Consider the following 26,800-nt stretch of genomic DNA (forward strand, 5'->3'; position numbering starts at 1 on the left):
ATAAAATGCCGCGGACACGAAAATAATAGAAAGGACACCATATACACATAAAGGACGCCCTTTATAGCGGGAGGACGTCCCTAAACCACAAAGGACGTCCTTCGGCCTATATTCCCGTCCTTCGTCCCCATGTCCATCCTTTCTCTTAACACGAAACAATTTATAGAATACATAAATTAAAATTAACCTATTTTAAATTATTCAATTAAAAAAGTTAAAACTAGTTAATTTTAATTACATTAACAACATCTAAGTTCGATTCAATTAATTTTAAGTACTATAAAATTAAAGTGAAGCGTGAAGGGATGTTGCTAATTCGGCGTCTGGGGATCTGATACAGACTTCCAGTGGTATTTGTCCAGTTTTGTCTATCATCAGTCTAACTCTAATGAGAACGACATTTCCTTTCATGATCCCTGCCAAGAACAAAATGTGTTTCTTTTCTTCAGGAGTGACAATGTCACTCTTATCAATAACACCCAACCCAAAGTGTGTTTTGATACGATCAACAGCTTCTTTAATACTCTCCACATTTTGATATTTGATTACCACCTTCTTCTCATTCTGAGCAACAATTTTGTTCCATTCTGTGTTCCAGTCCGGTACTCGATATTCCCCAATATAATCAGACGCATTGATTGCAATTTGGTCCAGTGGGTACTCTTCATCACTCGTGTCTTGAGCCAACTCTTGACTAATTGAATTGTATTCTCTCAATTGGTAATTCATTTTAAGACTAATACTCTCAGCCCCCGCACTTTTGATAAGAAGAATTAACACAACGCACTCCTCTCCAAGTGGTGCTATTCTTGGAACTTTGACGCTTTTGAAAACCTCATAGTTCTTCATAGTTCCAGGTATAATTTCAACGTTCTCCAGTTGGTAATCCGGAAGTGTGTTCTTCACATTACACTTCAAAACCAAATGCTTCTCATACACAACTTTTGTGACAGAGACTTGGTATTCGGTATCAATGCCAGACACCAAAATTTCATTGCAAGTCTTGTTGACCTTTCCAAGCTCACCAAACAGTTCATTGTTGCGACTTTCAAGTTCGCTCTCATTACGACTGACCACCTCCTCTTCTTCGCGTTTCTGGGCTTCTATTTTAGTCTCCTTCGACACTGTAGAGATGTCAAACTCCTCATCAAACTTTCCTTCATTCAAATACTTGTCAAGAGCCTCTTCCATATTGTCGACTGGAAATTCGTCGATGACATTTTCATTGACCTCCTTCACTATTTTCTCCTCAAGTACTTTACAATAGAAATTGGCTCTGTTCTTCACTTCATCGTTCTCGTCATTCTTACACTTCTCCATCAACACCTTGACATCTTCAATGTTCTCGTTGTTGTTCGCGAAATTGAAAAGAGCAGAAACTCCCGCCGCTCTGACATTTGCGTTTTCAAGAACAATTCTGTTGAAGATGGTTCTGAGTAACGACACTCTCTCCTTACACAACGGACCAACTTCTCCAAATATACCAATGACTCTTTCGATGACTTGTGAATATTGGCAATCCTCAATGAAGTCTCCCAACACGTGTAACATCTTTTCTCTGAGTGAAATTGATATCTCGGCAATGTGCACCATCACCGTGATCACCGCATTTTCAAAGATGACTCCTTTCACTTGTAACATGTTCCCCAAAAACTTCATCAAGAACTCGTGCTTGTTCGGATACTTCTCCGCAGTCTGTTCAATGGTGTCGAGAACTTGAATTCTAAACCCATCAGGAAGTCCTTGGATGAATTTCCCGATCTTCTTCAAGAGCTTCTCGATGTTCTTCTCCGTCGAAATACGAAGCGCAGCAGATGTCGCCAATGTGACTATCGCTCTGTTGGAGTCTTTCAATAAGCTTTCAATATCATTCCGAAGTATCGCAATCACTTCCGGACTCTTTGTCGCAAGTTCCGAGACGATTCTGACTGCTGCAAACTTAGTTACGGTCGAGGTGGAAGAAAGCAGTTTTTGAAGACGAGGTACCAATTTGGAAAGACCTTTTGTGTGGTTCGCTTTCATCAAAGCGCGGAGGGATTCAATGACAATCATGTCCGTCGATCCTTGGGTCACATTTACAATGTAGTTCACCATTGCTTCATTCTTGGTAGGGTTCTGCATATAGAGAGAAAGTGCCTTTCTAATCAACTCCATTTGAGCAAAAGACGAAGTGATCGAAGGTGCTTTTGTTGTTATAAATCTGAGTAAAGCGTGTGGGTCTTGTTGTTTAATGAAGAAGAAGAGACGAGTGGCGTGGTATTGGACAAGTGCGTTTGGAGAGTCCACACAACTTGAAGTTTCCGTGAGGTATTTTTGGACGATATCTTGAGGCAATTTCAAGCAGCAGATTAACGAAGCTATTTGTACTGTCATTGTGGAGTCCACTAACGTTTGTTTAAAGAATCTTTCAATGGACGGTGCAATTTGTGGTGTCATCAGTCGACTCAAACATCTTAATGAGCTGCATCGGAATGATGAGATCTTGTCACTTAAGTCTTTACTCACTGAATTAACTATAATGAAAGAAGTCGAAGTTAAAGGGAACATATCATCTAATACACATACCACAGTCTTCGTAATGTTAAGTCTTGTGAGGTAAACAGTTTGGTCAATGCAAAGAAAATTTCAGTGGACTCTTCTTCATTGAAAATGTCGCCTTTGTTCATCGCAGCTACAATGCGCGTAAGAAACTTTTTGCACATCGGAACGTTGATATGAGTCTTCGAACAACAATCCCGCTGCTGAAAGAGAATCACCTTCTCAATGTAGATGTCCTTCTCCATCACACTGTAATCGTCTACGTCTCCTTTTTTGTTCCCCTTTTCCATATTGCTTGATTTTAAGCAGTTCTAGTTCTCTTTTTTAATTCTTCACTTAATTCGGTTCTAGTTAATTTAATTATAAAAAATATCATTTAATAGAATTTGTTATAAATATAAATGTATAGTTTTTGTCATTATTAATTTATTAAAAATAACATATTATAATATTTAATGAAAAATTAATTGTTTTTATAGTTACAAAATGTTTTAAAAAAATCTTAAAAACGAATTAATATATCAACTAACATTAAATTAATTGTTGTATAATTCATTTTTTATGAACTTCTTGCCTTTTCAGAAACTAATGTGAATTGTTAAACATATTTGTAATGTATAGTAAATTATTCAATACAATTCAAAATACATTGTTGTTGTAATTATGACATTTTAAAAAATGTTGTAATTTCAACAATTAAAATATTATCGTCTTTAAAAAATGTAATTTATAAAGACCAGAAATTTTAAAAGTGGTTTAAATTTTGAAAAGTGCTTGAAGTGTTGTGTTGAAATGTGCTTGAAATAAATTTACTTTCATTTTCAAACATTGTTTCAATCAAATAACAATTAAAAATTGTCCAAAAAGAACAATATTTAACGACTTCTTATTTACAACCAATTAGTTATGTTTGTTATATTAATATTCGGAAACAATTGTAATATGAAAAAATACATTACAATTAATGTATTTTAGTACATTATCACAATTATAATTGAGACATGTTGGAGCAATGATTTTTTTGTTTTTAACAACATAATAAATTGAATTTGTTAATGTTCAACAGTACTCTTGACAATTAAGTAAATAATTAGTTGGATAAAAAATTTGGATAAAAATAATTTAATTCTCTTTATTCCATTGGCTACATATTTTTGAAAACAAAAGTAATATGAAAAACAAGCAAAATATGGTTAATTTTAATTGGTGTAAATTTTAATTATTATTATTTTTAACAACTGAAATTGTAACAAATAAAATAAACAAATGAATAAAATTTTTTAAAAATTATTTTGTATTTTTTAATAATTATAAAATATTGAAAATGTTTAGTATAAAAACAATTATTGGTGTTATAAACATATAATTCACTTATTATTTGGTAACTGAAATATTATTTTAGTTTTAATTTTATTTCATATTTAACATCCAATAAAACATATAAAATAATACAAAGCATTAATAATAGTAAAAATATCGAACAAATTAATTCGAAAACTTTTCAATATGTTATTGTTTCAATTGCTACTTTTTATTTGTCTGTTTTTATTTATCTATCTATTTATTTATTTAATAATATTATTGAATAATATTAAAGCTTGATATGGTAATAATATACATATGATGCCGTTTATATAAATATTCATGTTCTATTTATAACAAATAATCACAAATTGATTAAATAAAATTTATTTTCAAAAAGTAGCCAATTGGTAAATTTTTATATTATTATAAACAACAACAACTTATTAGTATTTTTTTCAATTTTAAAAATATCAAAATATTTTTAACCAAAATTTATAGTTTTCAAAGTTTTTTATAACATTTTATCGAAACTCTTAAATATATTATTCTATTCTAAATTAGTTAAGTCTAATATTGTTAAAATCATTGAATGAAGAATCCGCTTTTGAAAGTGATACAATTTTACCATAACTACAGATTATAATTAATTTTATAATAAAATATATTATATTTAAAACAATTTTCGTCTATTTATGTCATTTATATAGTAAAAATGTAATAAAATGAACTATTGAAAAGGATTTTTTATTCATTTTGTACACTAAATATTTTTTGGTATTACTTTTCATCTTTATAACCAAAAGTCAACAATTTATCACCTCTGTTATTTTGCATACGGGTTAGTTGACAAATCATAGTTGGGCATAGTGTTGCTTGTTTTCGAGGAAGTCAGTCTAATTATAATAAATTTTCAAATTAACTTTTAAAAACACAAACATCATATTGTGGTTATGGTTGAAATTTTAGAAAATTCTTGTTGTTCAAAGAACTTTTTGAATTGTTTAATTTTTTACTTGCAAAAAAATATACTTTATGACCATTATTCTGAACTTAACACAAATTGGGATGCTTTTACGTAAATCAGTCTTATTTTTAATAGCCAAACTCTTCAATTTGTAATAGGTTAACTGTGTTTATAATAAAAAGAAAAAAATAAGAGGGGTGTTACAGTGATTTGCTTTTCAAGAATAACAACAAGTATCTATTTTTCTTTCAAAAAAAAATTTCTTTCTCTCCGAAAAGTAGTGTTTTTTAACAACATTCCAAACACCACAATTGAACTGGTCAAGAAAGAACAAAAACACCCCATTCTTCTTAAAAATCCATTTATTATTGTTTTACATACATTTTCAGCTTAATCAATTTGTAGTTATTTAACAAAAAAAATAATACTCAATTTTGGGAATCATAAGTTGAATAACAGAAGTGGATTGTGTAATATGAAAAGTAATTATAAGAATGCTTGGCAATGGCGACAAATATAAAAAACACAAAACTAACCTAAAATAGAACGTTTCGTCTCGAGTTTCTGCCCATTTGAGTGAGCAACTAGTAAAATCAGACATTTGATATATTAATGAAGAAGTTTAACAAGGAGCAGAAGTCCCTAACATTCGCCGAAAAGCGAAATTACGAGGCACAACAGACGTCTTTCCTCTCCGCGTTGATTAATATGAAGTACGACTTGTGTATTCAGAAACCCACCAAATGCGCCACAAGCTCACTTCCCCTCTTCAAAATTGTTCATATTAAGAACGATGAGTTTCTTTTCGAAGTCATGAAAGACACTAAAGAGAAGATGAAGCAAATTTACTATGAAGACTTGGCAAATGGAGTGTCTGAGAAAACCGCTTCAAGGCGACAAACAACGTATAAAGTCACATACCCCCTCGCTTATTTAATTGACTTGTGCAAAGCCAATGGATTCAATGTGGACACAGTGGATGTCAATAGAAAAGGAAAAGCTCAACAAAAGTGGGTTGTGGCTATTGAGTTTGATGGATTTGTCTTTGACAAAGAAACTATATCAAAGAAGGGCGCAAGACTCAACAAAGTTTTCGTTGAAAGAATGGGCGAAAATGTAAATAGCAAAACGGTTGTGCTTAAAAAGTTTGACACCGAGCTTATGGCGTTGTTACTTTCCGACTTGGAGACCATTTGAAGTCGACTTAATATGTGTTTTGCTAAATTATTGTTTTACTTGTTTCGATGTTATTTTTTGTTTAAGTTTTCACAAGTCTGAAAATGTAACCATTTTCTAAATATCATTTATTTGTTGGTTGTTAATGGGTCAACATTTTAAATAAATAATCATTTATATTATGAAATTATTTTGTGTTATCTTTTTTGGAACATGTGTCAATTTTTGATTTTTAAAAAGTTTGTTTGAGTATGTCTAACCAATGCGAGTCTTTAAAATAAAATATAAAAACATAAATTACATGTCAAGCGCAGACGTCAACCCGTGTTTTGGGATATAGACTCGGTGTTGGGGACAAAACATATTGATTTGTGGTGCCATTACCAAGTTGGACGGTTTGGATGGAGGAAAATATATAGTTGGATTGAACAACAGTGGTTTTGGTTGAAAAGTGTTGATTGTGTTGTGACAATTAGCCGTGCTGAGGTAAGAATTAACTGGAGTGTATATTAAAGCTGTATCATTCACACAGTTCAGTGTGTTAATTTGTGACACTGTACCCATACTGTCTGTTGTGTTTGTATATCCCATTTGTTCTATGGGTCTCAAATTTCTTATACATTTCGGTACATTGTATGTATCTGTATAATCAACACTATTTATAGGTTCAACACAGTTTGTTGGCTGTACTTCACCAACATAATCTTCGAATTTTTGGTCGTTTACAATATATTCGAAGTTGGGCGTTGAATTTGCTACACTAGTTACATCACCTACACTTATGTAATCCACTCTATTAGGATGGTCTGTAACATGTTCTGTACATTCCACAGTCTTAAATGTAGCCACTTCGTTCTTTGAGTCAAACCGTTCCTGATAAGGAAATAACAGTCTCAGTGTCTGTTCGCTCTGGGTCGAAACAGTTGAGGACCGTTCTGTGGACAAAACTGTTTCAATGGGGAGAGCATGGTCGGGCTTCGTTTTTGGGTTGATCAAATTTATTATATTTTTGTCGAATGGACTGATTTTCACATAGTATTTGTCCTTTGAACAAAGACTTGTAATGTACTTATTTGTAGCGTTCCCTATTTCAGTAAATGCCTTTTCATCAAGAAAGATTCTGCCTTCTTTGAAAACGCTTTTGATCTTGGTCATTTGTAATGTCTTCTTTGCACTTTTAATAAGTTTCAATTCAAAGTGATAACCGAAGCTTTCTGCGATGGAAACTAAACTGTTAAATGACAGTGCCGCTCTGTTAAGTTCTTTTCTTCTTTTAATGTTCTTTAACAACTTTTTCTTGTCCTCCACATTTTCTAATTCAGTGGAGTCAGCACTGAATCGTTGATTACATTGTTCTTCCACCATTTTACCAAAGTTTAAGGACTCACCGTCGATTATAACATCGTTTACAACAAACAGCTGCATGGCAATTGGCGCAAAACGTATTGGGCTGTTGAGTTGGAAAGTAACACCATTTGAAACAAGAAGTGCAATGACACCAGCTTGTTGGATTGCTTCGTATGACTTTGATTCCCGTTTGATGAGTGTCAACTCTTTTGTACAAAGCAAGGGGTTCTTTAGCATGATGGTCTTTGGTAACCAGTTCCAACATTTATTCACAAAAGAGTAATCAGCCGAATAGACAGAACACACTTTTGGGATATGGGCTAAAGGAGTAAAAATGTTTACACGTATACTCCTGTTTTTTTTCGCCCCAAATAACCTTATCGTTTTGCCTCATTAACTCATTTATGCCAAGATTGACATTTTGATTGGCATTTTTCCATTTGAATAACTTTTTTATTGTTTTTTAGTGTTTAATTATAACCAATTATTAAAAAACGTATTTTATTATTAAAACAGCAATTTTGTTTTATGGCTTTTGTTCTTTTTATTGAAATCGAGTTTTGAAATTGCCCTTTGTTTAAAAATCTTTTTATTCTTATTCATTCAATATTACAATTACTTATAATATAATTTACTATTCTTTTAATTCACAAAATTCATTTTTTAATTACAATTTGTTTTTCATTACATCATTTTAAAGTATTTGGTGCATCATCCAAAGTATCCCTCTTAATTAAGACGATATACATTTTTATGGCTTAATGATGTATCAAATGCCGATTAAACCAATATTTTTTTTGTTTGTCTTTTTATTAATAAAATTATTAATAATAAAAAAGTATTATAATTCAATAATATTCAAAACTAGATCACTACTTTTATTAAAAATTAGTTAAAAAAACTATATTATAATTCAATAATATAACTTTTTGGGACCTACATTGACCACCACCACCTTTACCAAAAAAAATATTTGCCGCAAGTGTTTTTTGAAGGGAGTCCACTTTTCAGCCACTGTTTGTGCGTCCCCATGTCGCCCACTTTCCTTGTCCGTACTGTGTGGACGCGGATGTGGTTTCCCCCGCTTGCGGGGGGGGGGTCAGGGGGATCCGCGCCAAGGGAGGACTTGGAAAGTGGGTGAAACGGTGCACAAACAGACTGTTTGAGTGTGTCTTTAGAGTTTTCTTTTCAATGCTCCGTCTCACTCGTTTTCCACTGACTCGAGGTGAATTTTCGGCATTTTTTGGATTCGGGAACCAGACCTAATATTATCCCAGTTTCCTATTTACTATAATTTTAATTTGAATATGATTCGAAATAGAAAAAATAAATCTATTTTAAGAGGTGGTGGTGGTCAATGTAGGTCCCATTTTGTTTAAGTAAAATAATTTATAACAAAATAAAACTATTTTTTTCTAATTTAATTTTTAAAAAACAAATAAAATAATTTTTTAGGGGTGGTATTAATTATTAATAAAAAAATAACTAATGTTTATTATTTATTAAATTATAAAATGCAATTAAATAATTAAATAAGTAATAAAATGCTAATAGGTGGATAAAAAACTGCTTCCATCTTTTTACAGCTTTCTATAGTTTTAATAGTTTTAACTAATAAAATTATAATAAAAAGTATAATACAAATTACTACCTCTGACAGAGAACGTCTCCACGAGGCATATTCAGCCTTCATGGTAAACAGTACCATACATATTATTATATTAATATAATTTAAAATTATAATAAAAAGTGGAAGCTGTTTTATATCCCTTTTAGTAATTTTTGAATATTTTTTTTAGTAATTATAAAAAATAATAACACAAATTATTTTAAACAATTATAGAAGCAGTATAGTTATTAATTTTCATTCAAACTCCGATAAAAACAATATATAAATAAAAATTATTTATTACTTCGAAAATCAAATGAGGGTTGTCAACCCAAAACAAAATCATGTTTCTTTCACTAGCCCCTCTTTAGTGATCAACGCTATTTGGTCCAATAATCCTCAAAATCCTTTTCGATCAATTTTTTCGACATTCAGTGACACTTATACTTCACATCTCCATCTGATTGACTTTAACACACAAACACAAACCTTAACAAAAATAGCGTCAGTCGCTCCGGCAGACCTTCCTTTCACACCAACTTCAATTCACTTCACACCAAAACCTACACAATGTACCGACACTTTTATGGTTTCGGGCGACGCACTCAAACTATTTTCGATATCAAGAACAAATGACATTTTGTTGTTATCGACCTTTAATTCGCAATTTAATGAATTCCCTTCTTGTGGTTTAGATTGGAGCAAAGTGAACCCGGACCTTGTCGCGACTTGGTATTTAAACAACACAACGTCTGTCTGGAGTGTCGAACAGAACAAGCAGATTTGTGCGTTCCACCAACACTTTGCGATTAACGACATGCGATATAGCCCCGATTCTCCCGATGTCTTTCTTCTCGCGTGTAACAGTGGGACGTTACAGATCAATGACATCAGATTTAACAAGCCCGCAACGTTACTTGAAATAAAAGAACAGGAAGACTTAATGCAAGTGAAGTGGTCATATTGTGATTCAACCAAGATCGCAACATTCTCCGATGTTGGTGATAGGATATACATCCACGACATGCGGAAGCCCAAAGAGGCATTTACACATCTCAAAATACAAGACAACGTCGTTAATTCCATTGAATGGTCTTCGAAAAGCGCTGACCAACTCTGTATCGCAACGGCTCGCGATAAAGTTCTGATATGGAATATCAATCCTGGAAATAATGTCTTGTCAGACTTCACGTCACAAGGGGAGGTGAATGATGTGTCGTGGTCAAATGTCAATTTGGAATGGATATGTACTTGTATCGAGTCGACTGTACATTATTTACACATATGATTCTTTGGATTCATTCGTTGCTTTATCGCACTTTTAAATCGCACAAAACGACTGAGACAGATAGCTCTGGTTTTCTTTACTATTTAGGGAAAATATTGGAATGCAGAAAGTAATTGGCTATTGTGGTTGCTATTTGACGGAATTGAACCTTCGGCGGTATTGGTTGTATAATTTATTTTTTTTATAAATTTATAAACTTTATTTAATTTTGTAATTTCAACTTTCATACACAAATATCAATAATATGGATGAATGATATTATTATATTATTATTTTTAAAAAATATTTCCAATGTTTAAAACATAATTATTATATTGTTAAATAAATTTATTTTTAGAAAAAACAACATAAAATTCACTTCCAGATGAAAGTTCGTTTTTTGATAATAATGAAAAATATAAACCAAATTTTAATGAACTTTAATTAAACAAATTATAATTAAACCATTAATAATAAAAAAGAACTTTTTAACTAAACTTATAATATCGTTTAGTTTAAATATATTTCTATAAATATTATCAAACAAAATTAACCCCTATAATAAAGTTAAACTATTCGTTTAAACCACTTAAAAAATATACAAATTGATAATCTATTAATAAACTATAATAAACCATATAAAGAACAATACACGAGGATGTCTGTCGAGTACCATCGAATGCCCCAATTCTTCTTCAACGGTTACGTAGTGTTTATTAACACGAAATGAATGAAACTGAAAAATTCCATGGGGTTTGTTGAAAAGACGAAGGAGCTGTGGGAATTGTTTTATGAGAAATACTTAGTGATGACTGTTGTTATCACCGTATTCCTTTTAACGGGTACGGCCACAACTATTTTGTCGAAGACTGCGTATCAATTAGAAGGTGAAGGTGTTGATGGGGATATCCACAAATTTGAGAAACCCTTGTTTTTGAATTGGGCGATGTTTTTAGGGATGACGTTATGTCTCTTTATCTATTTCTTCCAGTTCTACGTTCTCCCTTTATTCAAGAAAACTGAGACTAAGAAGGAGTCGATGAATTGGAAGGGATATTTATTAATGTTAATTCCGGCATTTTGCGACTTTTTGGCGACTTATTTGATGAACTTTGGACTCATTTGGGTCTCCTCGAGTATCTTCCAAATGATGAGAGGGTCGATCATAGTGTTCACTGCTATTTTGGCTGTTTTCTATCGGAAGCAGAAGATGTACATGTTTGAGATTATAGGCGTCCTTATCATCGTCGTGTCTCTCTGTCTTATTGGAACAGCTGCGTTTTGTCCCGGTGCACAACCAGACACAAGTTCGAACTCTTCAAGTTCAGGAAGTAATGACACATATGATTGGTACTTCACATTGATTGGTATTGTACTGATCTTGGCTGCGCAGTTCTTACAAGCCTTCCAGACTATATTAGAAGAACAGTTCTTGCATGATATTAAAGCTCCAGTTACTTTCATAGTTGGGCTTGAAGGATTATATGGACTGATTATATGTTCTATTATGATGCCTATTATGGGGATGTCTTGGGTGCCCGAAGTCATTGCAGAAGACACTAAAGACACCTTCGTTATGTTAGGTAACACACTCTCTTTATCGTTAATCACTGTCGGATATGTCATCTCTATTTTAATGTTCAACTACTCTGGAATGATGATTACAGACTATGTCAATGCAATGGTCAGAAATGTGATGGAACCAATGAGAATGATTACCATTTGGATCTGTTCCGTGTTCTTGTATTATGTCGTCGACCCAAAAATTGGAGAGAAGGTCGGTTGGTTCACTTTCATCGAAGTCTTTGGTTTCATCTTTTTGACGGGAGGCTTCTTGTTATACACACGTGTCATTAAGATCCAAAAATTATTCAAATATCCTCCACCAGAGCCAGAAAAGGAAGAAGGAAAAGACGACGAAGTACCCAAAGGTGATGAGGAGAGTCCAGAATATGATGAAAAGGAGCCACTGATTTGATTTACTTATCTATTATTTTATAATAATTTTACTATTTAATTGCCACACTGAATAACATTTTTATACTTTTAAATTGTGTTAGAAATAACAATTATATTCGAACCAATTATTATATATATGTTTTATATCTATAGACACTATAACTATACTTTATAATTAATTTTATTATAAGTTATACTTAAGCAACTAGTCAACCGAATCAATCAATTTGCAGTCTTTAACCTTAGTCTGACGTTCATTGCTCCAAGTTCCGAAGCCAAGTACCTTAAGACATAAGGCACTTGGATCTTTTTGATTGCGCTATTTTGGCCACACGACGCACATACCATTCTATCCAACTCCGTGTTTTTATAGATGGAGACCATTGATCCACACTTTTTACAGACGTAGTGGTACGACTTGTCTGAGCACTGTAAGAATCTATCTTCAACCAACGCAGCTGTTCCGTGTCCAAGTAACGAGTCTCTCTCCATCTCCCCGAGTCTAATTCCTCCACCTCTCTTTCTTCCTTTAACTGGCTGTTGTGTCAAAGGATTGACTGGTCCAGTGCTTCTGACTTGGTATTTATCCTTCACCTGATGGACAAGTCGTTGGTAGTAGACAACGCCAATATAGATATCTGTCTGCATTTCTGTTCCTGTGATACCCGAATACATTGGTTCACTTCCGTAGTAGTTGTATCCATATTTCAACAGTTGTTTCCCAAAGTATTCAACGGCTCTGTTCTGCTCATCAAACTTGAACGGCGTACCATCTTGATATTCCCCTTTCAAAGCCCCGACTTTCGACGCCATACTTTCAATCAACATTCCAATCGTCATACGAGACGGGAAAGCGTGCGGATTAATTAAAATGTCTGGTGTCATTCCACTCTCCGTGAATGGCATATCCTTTTCAGCATAGTGCACAGACAACGTTCCTTTCTGTCCATGTCTTGAGGAGAACTTATCTCCAATCACTGGCGTTCTGTTGTATCTCACTCGGACAACGGCTTGTTGTTGACCCGCTTCCTTCTTATCGTTCCCCACAATAGTGACGCTCTCAATATATCCTTTCTCTCCCATCAATTTCTTAGTCTTGACTACTCCCGTGATCTTATCAATTTCAGAATAGATCGGCGAGTTCTCAAAGATCTCACCAGGGCGTGGAAGACCATCAAAGTCCAAGTGTTCGTCATACAACTCCCCTTTAGGGTTCAGCCCGGATATCATCTGTGTTTGTTCTTTAGTAAGGTCGATTTTATACGCTTTGTACTGACTCCCATGCCCAAACCCTCTCTCAATTGAAGTCTTCTTAATGATCAAAGCGTCTTCCATATCATACCCAGTGTATGATATGACTGCAACAACAGCATTAGTACCCGTGGGCAACTCATTGAATCCAAACGGTTCCATTAAAGTGCATTGACACAAAGACCGTTGTGGGTAGTGGAGGAGTAACAATTTGGAGTCCGATCTGTACTTATACGCCATCATAGGGAACCCCATAGTCTGTTTGGCCATTTGGCACTGATACATGTTTCTTGGTGACTGATTCATGTGGCAGAACGGAATCGTTGTCGCAAGTAATGACAATGAATTCATCTCGGAGATCTCTTCATACTCCGATTTGTCCATCCCTTCTATGGCATTCCCACACTTGATGTCCAAAAAGACTTGTTCGTATGGCCCAATATACACCGTTTTCCCCGTCAATCGATGGCGAATAGGTCGCACCATTTGGCCCGGCATATCATTCAAATAGAGCGCGTGGTATCCGTCGTGTAAATAGCCGTCACAGTACCCAATCTCCAATGTGTTTGGTAACATCGGGTTGCTCATTGCTCTTTCATATCGCAATTTCTGTACAAATGCATTGATATCATGAGGAGCTACCTTTCCAATAACTTTCCCATTCATCAAGACTGGAATATAAATAGATGGCAGCGTCATAAATTGTGACGAGATCATCCCAAGTTGTGTACAAAGTCGAATAGTCGTCTCATCGGGAAGAGGATGGAAGCGAGCATTAATCCTACAACTGCACGCAAGATGATTCAACAACCCACATGGAGCTCCATCAGGCGTATGAACGGGACACATGAATCCCCACGACTCAGGAACTAATTTTCTAATAGCAGTAGTCTTCATTGTGGTATAGAAGGCACCTCTATGCACGGATACAAAGTGACTTGAAAATCTCGAGTGGTTCAGACGTTCTGCGGTAATAGAAAAGCCATTCTCTTGTTGCAAATCGTTTGTCCCCGTTGGCGCAAAGTTACCCGTCGCAATAAATGTTTGCATCCTCTTCGAAAGGCCGTTCGCACCACTTTCAATGATCCTCGATTGAACACCCTTTTCAGTCAATTTCGACCGCTTTCGTTCATTGTGCCAGTCTTTTAGAACCATCATCCGGATCCTCATTAAACACGAATTGAGCTCATCTTTGAAAACAGTTTGATACAAATGACCAGCTAACAAGATCGATTGTGTCATTGGAGTGTCGACAGACTCTTCATCGATTTCTCCATTGACAAAGGCAAAGAGTTTCTGTAACATGAAAATGGACAAATCAGCTTTCTGAGCATAACTGTCTAAATGTACAAAGACGAATTCATCAAGTATATACTTCCCAGCTTGTGCATCAGTCAATTCAGCCCCCGTCACCATCACAACCCTAAATTTCTGTCCAATAAATGCCAAAATTTGTTCTGTTGTGTTCAACGTGTTTAAGATACTGCCACTCTCTCGTCGCACTAAAAGCTCGGCAGCATTGACCAAATTGGAGTTCTCTTTATTCCCCATAGTCACCAACTCAAATATCTCTCGATCAGACATCCCCGTGTAAACCCTCAATAACAAGATGATGGGGATGAAAAACTCTTGTTTCCTGTAAATGAATCTGACACAGACCTTCCCATTGTCTAAGTAATGCATTGTATTCGTCAAGGTGGTGATATCATTCCTCATACATCGAATCATTACACCATACTTCGTAAAATGAGCACCTTTCCCTTCCCATGAAGGACGTGCGACAGCTATTGGGTGGTTTGGTTTGGCGTAAAGGATCATTCTGAGGTACTTCTCGACACCGTGGATGATGAAATAGCCACCAATTTCATGGGGGTCTTCTCTAATATCAATGCGGTCTTGTGGTGTTCTGAAATCAGTACCTAACCAACAGTTGTCTGAGCAAAGCATCATTGGAATTTCCCCAGCATTGACGTTAAACACATTCTCTATACCATTTTGAATGACTGAAAAGACGATGTGAAGGGCTCCCAAATAACTTAAGCCTGCAGTACGACACATGAATGGGTAAAGGGGTTTCCCGTTGAACATGGGTTTGTCGATGGTAATAGTTTTGATTGATACTGTCATGATCTCATTCTTCTCTGGGTCGATAATGTGCATTGGGGGAATCGTCTTCAATATGGCATTTTTCCCCTCGTCTAAAAAGTAGTCAAAAGATTCCACATGAGCTCGAGTAAGCTCAAGCAAGTTCGGTGACACTGTGTTGGAGTCCATTGTCTGAATTATAAAACAACCCTTTGAAAAACCTAATTTTTTTTTTTGTCTTTTCGTACAGTCCGCATTTTGTGGAAAACTGTTTGTATGACATTTTTTTCATAAAGTTATTATTGTTTTATAGCTTATTTAATTGTATATTTATTATAATACAATAATTCTTCAAATAATGAAAAGGGTATGTGTTATTTTGAAATATAGTTAAATAATGGAAAAATTGTTATTTTTATTACTATTACATTGGATGAATAGCAATGAGTCGATACCAAAAACATTTACTAGAATGAACTATGAAAATAGTACGAATAACTATAACAATAGGATTTGTTCAGTTTGAGTTTAGTATAAAAAAAAATTGGTGTTAGACAACTCAATAACAGCAGAATACATGGCAAAGAACACTACAAACGAATTGTATTTAAAATATGCCAAAGAATACACCCCAGAGAAATACAAAGAACTCATCGAAAAAAGTAAAGAAAAATACTTGTCACAACTCCAAAGGCATGATTTAAAACATAGTCTCATCGTCACACAGACTGAAAAGGCACTGATAGTTACAGCTGCATATGTCGATGACTCTTTCGACGTTTATACAAAGTTTGTGTGCTATGAGGCTATCAATGGGAGAGACACCAACGACGTTTTAAGAGACATCCAGACAAAGTTTGGGATAGAACCAAAGTCAACGTTTTTACTTGTTATCGACGACGTAACGGAGAAACCCCAAAAACGATATCCTTCCGTTAAAAAGCAAATTACACCATATTCGACGATCAACACAATCTATTCGATGGTGAAAAATTCAGTGACTGAGAACAACCGAGCAGGCCAAAAGATCGATTGGTCCAGAACAGAGAGTGGATTTGGCGATTTTTGCTCGTACATTTTTAAGGCAGCACAACTTAAAAACGACTTTGGGCTAGTAGCTAAATTGTCTGATGCTAATAAAGACGAGGAGATTGCAGGCACTGTGAAACATGCGATAGAGAAAATATTGGATCTCCAAAAAGTCAACGCACTCACAAAAGCCATTTTCTTACATCCGTATGCTAAAGAGATGTTATTGAAAAAAACGGTACTCGAACTACTTCGAAATGATTTTGCTGCTATTCCACACGAGGAAATGGATGCTTATTTAAACATTGAAGTCAAGAAAATTGAGAACTGGACTGATTGGTGGAAAATCAGACAGTCTTCATTTTATCATTTGTCACAAGAAGCACGGAAATATACCACACTGGACCAATTTAGATTGTCTTTTATTTATCGACTCTATGCCGATGGAATTAGTAAAGATCATATTAACTTGTCAATCGACGCCATTTCTTATGCATTGCTCAAATACGAACTTAGAAACATTAACGCACCAGAAAGAATCAAATATGTACCAGAAGAACCAGTGTTGAGAAAAGAAATAAAAGTAATAGGAACTAATCATTTACCTTTAAATAAGGTACAACAATTAAGTAAGACTCAAGAAGTGCATCAACCAAAAGTTTTGTCTGTTTCAGAACAACTCGACTTACAAGAGAAAAGAAAATCAAATGTCTTGAAAGAAAGCACAAAACCAACGAAGTCTGCGAACGCTCTGAAAAACAAAACACCACAAAAATTGCTGAAAAAGACACCCCCAAAGACTATACCAAACATCACTGATAGTATCTTAAAACCATCGAAAATACATGCACCATCTATAAAGGCAAATACTCAGGTGGTTCAAAAGACAGTTCTTTCAAATACTTTGAATCAACCAAATAACACATTCGAAACTCCTAAACACCCCACGTTGATTAATACTAATCCTCCTCAACAAATGGTTAACTGCATGACACCAATCATAACAACTAACACGGCGGGACAACTCCCTCAAAATGAAATAACACAACAAAACACATTGACGAATGATATACATTTGGTTCAAAAAGCTCCAATAACACCAACGGTCATTACACCTGTTGCACCACAAACAGTACATGTTCAACCCCCCGTTACACCAAGAAATCAAATGTGTTTTAATAACGTGTGCACCCCACTTAATACACATCAACAAACATTGTATTCAAACACACAATTCACTACAGATAATTCAGATTCATCAATAACAACAGTCGATAAATTCAATCAACCAGCTCAAGGGATCCTCTCTGAAATATTGGATTTAAATGAAACAGAAAGCGAAGACCACTCTTTCCAATTCAACGAGAAAGAAGTGAAGAGAATTGAAGCTTATAAACCAGAACCCTTTCAATATCAAGATGATGTTCCTCCTAAGTATCCAGACTCTTTTGAAGACAGACCAACCATTTATAGAAGTTCAAATAGGGTTAAAGAGCTGGGGGTATATCAAAATAGACTTGGGAGAGTTAACAAGTATTTAACTTCACATCCAAATGACCTTGCCTATCAATTGATCAAGAGAAATGTAGTCAATAAAATTAAAATGTTACAAAACAGTCATAATATTTGCGACTTGACGTATGCCGATGACGATGTTATTTGTATTGATTAACACGTTTCTTGTTTATTTTAAGTTTGTATTGTTAATAATAAAAAAATTATAACAATTTATAGTATTAAAATAATAAAGAAAACTATTAGTAAACTCACTTTAATTCGATGGTACGAGTCACTACGATCCCATTGTAACATATGGGACAATAGGCCTTCTCAAGATACACTCGTGCCGTTTGTACGTTCAATGGATTTTTACACTCTGCGCACAAAAAATGATCTTTGTGCCACTTTCTACCAAGTGCTACTAAAGCAGTCGAGTCATCTCGGTCGATTAATTCATTACAAAAGCCACACTTGTACCCCATCATACGATGTCTGTGATCTTGACAATATAAGGTATTGCCTACTATATAATATTTGTCATTTAACTTATCACCACACACAGAACAGACAAAACAAGTCTCATGGAACTTCTTGTCCCCACATCTCTTGTACTTCCCAACAATTACATTCCCACAACTCGAACATACCAAACCCTCTTTGGCGACAAAACATTTCTCACAAAAGATTTCTCCGTTTTTCGGATAATATCGACTCGAGTTGAACGGTTCTAAACACCCATCACATACAAAGCTGAATGTCATTCATTTGTTTAATGATATAATAGTATTAATGTTATTAATATTATATATATTATTAATAGTATAATAGATCTATATAAAAAGTACAAACCAGTCTGGATGATACTTTTTGGTATCAACATCAATGACACGACCGTATATCTCTTTGTTACACTTGCAACATGTTTGAACTTTCACGGCTCCCATCGCTGTCGCACAACCGATGCAATATGGGTTCTTACGGATTTCTTGGTACTCCCCATCTTTCATTAATCCGCCACACCCTTTGCATAGAAAGTGTGAGGGGTGGTACGTCTTTCCACAGGCACTTATGACTATCCCTTCTTCTATTGATTGTTTGCACTTAAAACACACAACACTCATTTAATTAATTAGAAGTTACATTTCGAAAAAAGAATTCAAAAAAGAAACAAAAGAAAAAGGAATTTGGAAATATCAAAAAAAACTATATTTAATAATAATTTGTATTATAATAATATTATTTGATATTGTCAAATTAAAACATGATTTTAATAATTTAAATACTATTTTTATATTAGTTTAATAATAGTTTTTATTAAATAAAAACTAAGATAAGGTATAATTATAATTTTAATAAAAAACTTAAAAACTTGAAATTCCAAAATTACTTAACGTTTTGAAAAAACCCAATTTCGTAAACTTTTATTTACGAAATTGGAGAAGGAAATAACAGTGTTGGACTTTTGAATGTTTAACATTTAAGTACTTCTCTTTTTCTTGTTACGAAGACAAATGGAAATAAAAACACAAATTACTGGAAACAACAGTTAGCACCGTGTCAAATAAACTTTCCTTCGTGGTGCGACAACTCGAAGTTATGCTCAAAGCTTTGGGTAAAGTCAAGTGTTACGTCGAGATTTTGGTGGTTAATTTGCCTTAGGCAGAAATCTTGTATCGACCCCATTACTGGTAACATGTTGTTTTCATACTTCTGAAACAAGACGGTGTCCACGTTACGCGCCGTTTGGTAGCCTTCCTCGAACACTTTCTGTACTTTTTTCATCACAATTTTGACAACATGGCTGGGCACTTTGTCGTTAACTGTTACGTTTGACTCTTCGACAAACTTTGTGAACTCGTTTCCATTCTCTCCGTCACAACCTTTCCAATTTGCGTCTTCGTTCATCCTGTACATTTTCGCGTCGGCCCTGTTCCACGAGTCTTCTTTCATCGTTCTCTCTGGTATGTTGATTTCGAGGTTTTGGTATATATAGATGTGGTCAACCTTTGATATTTTTTGCAGCAATTTCGGTACTGGCACCGACATCGTTGATCTTTTGTCACACAAGAATATGCCCTTGTCGACATCCCACTTAATTCTGCTTATTTGGTGGTCGAGCAGCCTCGGGAAGTCTTCGGTGGTTGGGTATCTCGAGAGGTACACTTGGACTACCAAATCGAACGGTCTCTCGAAGACCGTCTCTTTTCTCAACGTAGTTGTCATTTCCAGGCTGCTCACCTCTTATTTTCCTTCCTTAAACGCTCGGTCGTTCTACCACCAAAAATGACAAACTATACACCAAGCTATAATAACATAACCATTAAACCATAAAATCTTAGTTGATAACAAATTATTAAATAACCATAACATTTACTATTTTATATTCCAAAAAGTGAAAAATGAAACTCTAAAATTGGAAACTTAAAAACCAAATTGTTATGATGGAGCCACGTAAACCTCGAACACATCACCATCACGAACCACCCACTCCGACGTTGGAACAACAGCTGGTTCGTCTTTGTGATAAAAAACTGACGGTGTCCCCAAGCACAACACAGACAGAGTCGTGGATCATAAGGACAGACATTCAGTCAATAATCGAGACGATAAGGGAATTTTGTTCTCGGAAGGTGGCGACCGAACTTATCGCAGACGAGAAAAGAGTCGAGCTATTCAGTGCACAATTTTTTGAATGTGTCAAAAAGCTCCCGACTAAACAAGGTAATTACGCCTATTTACTCTTCGCGATGAGTAAAAACGATGGATTGAAAAGTTGTTCGAACAACATTTTGAAAAAGTTTATATCTGAATTTGGGAATGGAGGGAAAGTCGAGTTTAGAGAATTCAAAAACAAAATGAGGTTTCTGGCTGAACTGTCGAATCTCACAATGGTGTCGAAAGCGTGCGTGAAAACCATTTTCGAGGAACTTGTGAAAGGAGTTGTTGGTGAGAGAAGTGAGAGTAAAGACTATTTGGCGATAGCACTGTTGATAGCAGTGAACTATTTGAGAGATGAAGAAGTTAGAAAGAGTGTTGGAAGTGTTTTGAAGACATACTGCGAGAAGAAAAGAGAGATAAATAAAGGAAAGATCATTGAAAGCAACAACGAATCATATTTGGACTTTTTGATGAGAGGGTATCTTCAGTGCAATGAGGAGCAATGTACAAATAAGTTGTTTGAGTATGGGAAGTTTGAGAATTTGAAAGAAAAGATGGAAGCCGATGAGATCCCTGTTATTGTTCTACCAGAGTTGGTTGGAAAGGATATTGTGTTTGCTGAGATTTTGAAGGAAGAAGGTACGTTGAATAATGAACCAAAGAAAATGGAAGAGGAACCACCAAAGAACGAACAATTACAAAGCAATAATGAGAAGAAAGAACAACCGACAAATGGCGACACTGAATCCAAAGAGGTGTTGACAAACAATATGGAGATAATAACTGAAAAGAGCGTGAAAGTGGGGTTTGAAAAATATTTGCTTATTGACGGTATGATTGATTGTGTCTTTGCATATTATAGCGACTCTCCATTGTTGTTACAAAGTTTACAAACGATGAGTGTTGATAAAGTCAATTACAACGATATGTGCAATGTGCTATTTTCAATTTACTTGAGTGGTGTTTTGAAGATGGGGAAGATGCTTTTGACGAGTTTTAGTCAGGTACTCTTATACATGTCTGAAATGTTCATGCCAATTACCAAAACCGAATTTGAGATATTTGGTAATATCGAAGATTACACCATCAACGCGATAAATTTGTTTTCTCGATATTTTAGTATGAAGTACATCCACATGAATTTGGAATTTTCAGATGTGTTCTGGAGGAAGGTTGACGAAAGAATCAAAAAGGGGAAGAAGAGCGACTATTTATGGACACTCTTTTTCAACGATCTGTCATTGTTTGATGCACGACGCATTCAGAGCGACATGTTGGACCAGAAATATTTAGTTGAGAAAGTTAAAACGAAAGGAAGAAAGACTTTCTCTGTTGATGAGAAAGAAAAGAATTTGTACGACATTATTTCTGAGGAAATCAACAATGGAGTTAAACTGAGTGAAGTGGAAGAGAAGGTGAAGAGTGTTGTTAACGAGGATGTTACCCCTGAGGTCTTAATGAAATACGTATTGAACAACTACACCAGTAAAATTGGGGACTTTGATAAGTTTGTTGAGAAGAATGCGAGTGAAATCAAAGAGAAATTTTTCAAGGAGAAGTTCGTATTTTTCGACTTAATTGATGAGATGAATGCCGAATGCCCGTTTGAGACTGTCATTGAAATCAAACGACTCATTCACTACAATGTTGCGAATTTGGGGGATGTGTTCGAGTGGGTGTGTGGTAAAGTGTCCAAATGCACAGAAGGGATTCACTATGTCGAGTTAATGATTTACATCACGCAGCTCGATGGAAGTGTGAAAAACACAATCATCAAAGCGTTTGAAGACGAAGAAACAAAGCATACCGACCAATTTGAAAAAGATGTGATTGTTGGAGATAAGGAATTCTACTGCAATTCACTTTAATTTGATTTTTTGATTCTTTGTGTTATTATTTATATGGTTGTTGTTTTGTGTGTGGAACCAAATAACCCCAAATCCAAGACTTAACATAGTCGAAAGCACTTGCAAGATAACCTGGTTCTTCTGGAACTGTTTTTTCGACATGGTCAGGAAGGCGAGAGGGTGGAGCATGGAGGAATTTTCTGTTGAACCGAATCCTTCTTAGAACTTCATCTTGTTTGTTGTAGCCGTGGTTATCTCTCATGAACGAAAGGACATTGATAAAATTGGATAAAGTTTGAATTGCACGAAAACACTCTTTATCATTTGAAAGTTCAAACATTGATATAAACTGCTTGAGTACATTCAACTTTGTTTCGTAATAAGTCAAGTCGAGAAATAGAAGTGCTTTCATGTTGTTTTTACTGAAATCAGTCAATGCTGAAGATGTTGCTACATTTCTTATGTGTCTTAAAAGATGGGAAAAATAAAATCCATAACCAGATTCTCTTTTGTTGAGATTATATACAAGTTTCATTGTATTAGCCCATTGCTTAAATTCTTCTATATTTGCATATCCAGTCTCAATTGCTTTTGTAATAAATAACTGCATATCCCTTTCATTGTTTTTGATATTTTCTAGTGTCAAATGAAAATTCTCTGTAAAGAGACTCTCTTTTCTTTTGGCTTTATTCCAAAAGTCGTGAAGAGTAAACATATAATAATCATAGTTGGATTCCAATTCTTTCAATACGTTTAAAACATCATTTGGAACAATTAATTTGAAAGGTAATCCAGTGGTGGGAAACATTCCATTACACAAAGACAATAACACAAAACACAAAGACAGCATTTGCAAATGGAGTTGAAAATTTCACGAAGACCATTATCGTTTGTGGTAGTTTGAATCAAGACCAAACTTCACATTTACTGTTTTTAGAGCACAACTTATTAATACTAAATATAATACAATTTTTTTGAAACAATTTCACAAAAAATAAACTCCCTCAATTCAGTTTTGTGTTGTACATCATTTCTTTTGTGCTTTACATATCACTCTTCACTTTTTCGATTTGTTTCAACGCGTTTTCAAAAGCGTCTTCTCCAAGGAATAAATATAAAGGTGGTTGTTCCATGTTACTTACTTTGATAAGCACTTCAGCTGCTTTCTTTGGGTCACCAATTAAGAACTTTCCCATACTTTCTGGAGAAAGTCCTTTATATGCGTCTTCTCTCAAAGTGTCATACTCTTCAATTATAGCTGGAGTTGTTTTAAATGATGTGTTCTTAAAAAAGTCGGTTTTAAAACCTCCAGGCATTACATTAACACATTTTATTCCGAAGTTGACTCCTTCTGAGTTGAGACACCCAGAAAGCGCAGTGATTGCATGCTTTGATGCAGAGTATGGCGAACCAAGTGCACTTGGGACATACCCGGCTATAGAAGAGATATTAAAAATAATACCACCCTTTTGTTCTCTCATCACTTTAAATACACTACGATACATCCAATATACACCAAAGAAGTTGACTTCCATTTCTTCGCGTAGTGATTACTCATCAACTTCTTCAACAAATCCAACAAGTGCATATCCCGCATTATTTATGAGACAGTCAATACGACCAAATTTGAGTTTCACTTCAGATACAACACGTACTACATCTTCTTTATTTTTCACGTTTAAATTCAACGGCAAAAAGTGTTCTGACTCTTTACCAAATTCAGCTTCAATGATGGCTTTTGTTCTTGTAGTAGCAGCAACATTATACCCTTTTGACAACAAAACTTCAATATACGCTTTACCGAACCCAAGTGATGTACCTGTGACAAGCCAGACTCTATTTGACGAAAACATTTGATTTTAATTGTTTTGATTTCAGTCGTATTAATAAATAGGACATATTACGTGGCATTTACGATGAAATCATATTTATAGAACATGAATAGCGTTGATAACACAAAACAACACACAATAGAATTAAAACACTGGTTTGTAGTTAAACGTTTCATACACGAATCTTACAAGTTCTTTGTCTGCCGTCATTTTGAATTCTTGATAAAGCACATCGGCGTCGTAAATGACACCGATTGGGATTCTTTCTGTGAGTGTCTGAATGAATATCATGAGTTCATCAAATGACAACTGTTTTGCAATTATCAGATCGGTGTATTCCTTCAATATAGCAACAGTGATGAAATAGAACATTTTTTTTGTTGGAAATGCAAACACGGCCTATGTGTCAGTGCTCCACAGAACTTGAACAGAACTTAAAACGACAAACATCCCATATTCGAATCAAATCCTCAGTCTTAAAGAACCGTTTAAATAGCAGCGCATTCCACTTATAGCAAAAGAAATAAGAGATATCCTTTTGTTGTAAGTAATCACTCAATTGTGGCGATGCAAACCTTAATATCGAATCATTCTTCTTCAGTGCTTTCATGATGACATCATTCCCACAGAAGTAAAATGGCTGTAAGAAGTCCATCACCAATTTCAAGAGCCAAAAAAGGGTGTTTTCATTCGTCGCTACATCCATTAAGCCGGCTGCTATATCATTCATCCCTTGTCCATAATTGAGTCGCATATTATAGAATGAATACGTCATCAAGACATTTTTGAGAATCACTAGATTTTGACACCCCAACGTTTTGAATTTCGAATCCGTGCGGTCTGTCCTTCTCACATCTTTATCTATTTGCACTTCTATTTGTTTGTACATTTTCCAATTCTCCTTCTGCTCGGGTATCACATTCTCCCACACACTTTTCATCTTCTCATACATCTTCAGATTCTTCTCTTCCTCCTCCTTCCGCTCCACACGCGTCTTCTTATAATCCAAAAACCCTAAACATAAAGACCACGCTAGTTCTCGTGCATCTTGTTCGCAACTTCTATAGTATAATGTCCTTCGAATAACATCCATGTTCTCGTCAGATATTCTTCCGTCTTTGTCCATTAATGAATTGATCACTTTCATCGACAACGCATTCATCCCTTCTATGTGATTCGTTATGACCAACGATGTCCGTTGGCGTACCAAATCAGGCCGATTCATCTTATCCCACGGCGTCTCAGTACCAAGCATCACCGACTTGACTCTCTCCATATTCACGTGGTACAAATGGAATTTCGTCCCATTTTTAGCATCTCTATAACGTTACTTAATAATTTATTTACTATTAAATTAGTAACAATTATAGTTTTACTATAATTATTATATTTTAATTAATTATAGTATTATAGAGTTAATAATAGAAAGCCTTTTGAAAGCAACAAACTGCACTACTTTAAGTGTTTCGACACTCTTCAAATCGTTAATCAGATGTTCCACTTCTGTTTTTGCCCGGTCTCCGATAAATTTGAAAGTTGGGAATATCTCGTTTGTCGCGTTCTTCCCAAATTTCAACGAGTACGTGGCAGTTTCATTCTCGTCCTCAAAGAGTCTAAAGTCGTCTAAAGTGCTCACACAGACTGTATATCTGTACGCCTCCAAATCACCAACAAACGATCTTGCATTGATCAAATTGAATAATCCGGTTGGGTGGTTGACCGTTTCCGTAGGGATGTAGTTGAGGTAGTAAAGTCCTCTTTTCTATATTTCAGTCACCATATTATAAGTATAGTACTTTTATAGTTTTTACAATTATAATACTTTTAACTGAACTAATTACAAACTCGGTACAATTGCATGACACCAAAGACCATACAAATGTCTAAACTGATGTAACAATTGTAGTACGTTGAAATGTCTTCACGCTCTTCAAACGTTTGAGGTATGTCAGGGGTGGGTTGTTGTACATTTAACTCCACTGTGCCAGTCCTCTCCATCACTGGTTTACCAAATGTCTTTTGAATGTATTTAAGCGGATTGTTGAACGATACAGTACACCCAAAGACAGATACTGCATGACTATTTGCGGTCATTTCGGATGGTTTGATCACTTCATATTGAGAACTAATATCATCACTGACCATTAGTGAATGGTCTACTACTTCGGGTTGGTAGTTGTCTTCTGTTGTTTCTATCGACAAGTTGTTCGCGAGTTGAACTGTTTGTTGCCGTTTCATTCAAAGTTGATTTTTTTAGTTCTTTTCAAGTTTGGTATTTTATTAGAATTTATATTAAATAATTATTATATTATAAATTATAATATATTTTTACCATAATATACGATTTGTTTTTTGTATCATCACGAAAGTAATTTCCTTACTTGTTTCGGTATAAATTATTTATTTGGTTGTGTTCGTGTTACTGGTGTATCG

General features: G+C 34.9%; 13 protein-coding genes across 13 annotated transcripts; 5 read left to right on the forward strand and 8 right to left on the reverse strand.

The window, feature by feature from the left end:
- Positions 1–285: 285 nt before the first annotated feature.
- Positions 286–2,828, reverse strand: EIN_391320 (coatomer subunit gamma-2, putative; the record flags this gene model as incomplete). The annotated part of the gene is made up of 2 exons (XM_004256200.1): positions 286–2,488; positions 2,566–2,828. 2 exons carry the CDS (start codon positions 2,826–2,828, stop codon positions 286–288), a joined length of 2,466 nt encoding a protein of 821 aa, XP_004256248.1.
- Positions 2,829–5,419: 2,591 nt separating this feature from the next.
- EIN_391330 (hypothetical protein) lies at positions 5,420–6,004 on the forward strand (the record flags this gene model as incomplete). Its single annotated transcript, XM_004256201.1, has 1 exon — positions 5,420–6,004. One exon carries the CDS (start codon positions 5,420–5,422, stop codon positions 6,002–6,004), a length of 585 nt encoding a protein of 194 aa, XP_004256249.1.
- Positions 6,005–6,280: 276 nt separating this feature from the next.
- On the reverse strand, positions 6,281–7,567 carry EIN_391340 (hypothetical protein; the record flags this gene model as incomplete). The annotated part of the gene is made up of 1 exon (XM_004256202.1): positions 6,281–7,567. The coding sequence occupies one exon, from the start codon at positions 7,565–7,567 to the stop codon at positions 6,281–6,283; it is 1,287 nt and encodes a 428-aa protein (XP_004256250.1).
- Positions 7,568–9,255: 1,688 nt separating this feature from the next.
- EIN_391350 (protein TRANSPARENT TESTA GLABRA, putative) lies at positions 9,256–10,227 on the forward strand (the record flags this gene model as incomplete). The annotated part of the gene is made up of 1 exon (XM_004256203.1): positions 9,256–10,227. One exon carries the CDS (start codon positions 9,256–9,258, stop codon positions 10,225–10,227), a length of 972 nt encoding a protein of 323 aa, XP_004256251.1.
- Positions 10,228–10,954: 727 nt separating this feature from the next.
- On the forward strand, positions 10,955–12,184 carry EIN_391360 (hypothetical protein; the record flags this gene model as incomplete). Its single annotated transcript, XM_004256204.1, has 1 exon — positions 10,955–12,184. The coding sequence occupies one exon, from the start codon at positions 10,955–10,957 to the stop codon at positions 12,182–12,184; it is 1,230 nt and encodes a 409-aa protein (XP_004256252.1).
- A 203-nt stretch (positions 12,185–12,387) lies between these two features.
- On the reverse strand, positions 12,388–15,690 carry EIN_391370 (DNA-directed RNA polymerase I subunit RPA2, putative; the record flags this gene model as incomplete). Its single annotated transcript, XM_004256205.1, has 1 exon — positions 12,388–15,690. One exon carries the CDS (start codon positions 15,688–15,690, stop codon positions 12,388–12,390), a length of 3,303 nt encoding a protein of 1,100 aa, XP_004256253.1.
- A 388-nt stretch (positions 15,691–16,078) lies between these two features.
- Positions 16,079–18,202, forward strand: EIN_391380 (hypothetical protein; the record flags this gene model as incomplete). The annotated part of the gene is made up of 1 exon (XM_004256206.1): positions 16,079–18,202. The coding sequence occupies one exon, from the start codon at positions 16,079–16,081 to the stop codon at positions 18,200–18,202; it is 2,124 nt and encodes a 707-aa protein (XP_004256254.1).
- A 94-nt stretch (positions 18,203–18,296) lies between these two features.
- EIN_391390 (hypothetical protein) lies at positions 18,297–19,151 on the reverse strand (the record flags this gene model as incomplete). The annotated part of the gene is made up of 2 exons (XM_004256207.1): positions 18,297–18,780; positions 18,880–19,151. 2 exons carry the CDS (start codon positions 19,149–19,151, stop codon positions 18,297–18,299), a joined length of 756 nt encoding a protein of 251 aa, XP_004256255.1.
- A 436-nt stretch (positions 19,152–19,587) lies between these two features.
- EIN_391400 (hypothetical protein) lies at positions 19,588–20,253 on the reverse strand (the record flags this gene model as incomplete). Its single annotated transcript, XM_004256208.1, has 1 exon — positions 19,588–20,253. The coding sequence occupies one exon, from the start codon at positions 20,251–20,253 to the stop codon at positions 19,588–19,590; it is 666 nt and encodes a 221-aa protein (XP_004256256.1).
- Positions 20,254–20,468: 215 nt separating this feature from the next.
- Positions 20,469–22,556, forward strand: EIN_391410 (hypothetical protein; the record flags this gene model as incomplete). Its single annotated transcript, XM_004256209.1, has 1 exon — positions 20,469–22,556. The coding sequence occupies one exon, from the start codon at positions 20,469–20,471 to the stop codon at positions 22,554–22,556; it is 2,088 nt and encodes a 695-aa protein (XP_004256257.1).
- Positions 22,557–23,578: 1,022 nt separating this feature from the next.
- On the reverse strand, positions 23,579–24,040 carry EIN_391420 (3-oxoacyl-acyl-carrier protein reductase, putative; the record flags this gene model as incomplete). The annotated part of the gene is made up of 1 exon (XM_004256210.1): positions 23,579–24,040. The coding sequence occupies one exon, from the start codon at positions 24,038–24,040 to the stop codon at positions 23,579–23,581; it is 462 nt and encodes a 153-aa protein (XP_004256258.1).
- Positions 24,041–24,085: 45 nt separating this feature from the next.
- On the reverse strand, positions 24,086–24,388 carry EIN_391430 (3-oxoacyl-acyl-carrier protein reductase, putative; the record flags this gene model as incomplete). Its single annotated transcript, XM_004256211.1, has 1 exon — positions 24,086–24,388. One exon carries the CDS (start codon positions 24,386–24,388, stop codon positions 24,086–24,088), a length of 303 nt encoding a protein of 100 aa, XP_004256259.1.
- A 123-nt stretch (positions 24,389–24,511) lies between these two features.
- EIN_391440 (hypothetical protein) lies at positions 24,512–26,605 on the reverse strand (the record flags this gene model as incomplete). Its single annotated transcript, XM_004256212.1, has 4 exons — positions 24,512–24,766; positions 24,816–25,686; positions 25,816–26,129; positions 26,213–26,605. The coding sequence occupies 4 exons, from the start codon at positions 26,603–26,605 to the stop codon at positions 24,512–24,514; spliced, it is 1,833 nt and encodes a 610-aa protein (XP_004256260.1).
- Positions 26,606–26,800: the final 195 nt, after the last annotated feature.

The sequence above is a fragment of the Entamoeba invadens genome (assembly GCF_000330505.1).
Source record: "Entamoeba invadens IP1 unplaced genomic scaffold scaff_1105074726403, whole genome shotgun sequence".
Lineage (NCBI taxonomy): Eukaryota > Evosea > Mastigamoebida > Endamoebidae > Entamoeba > Entamoeba invadens.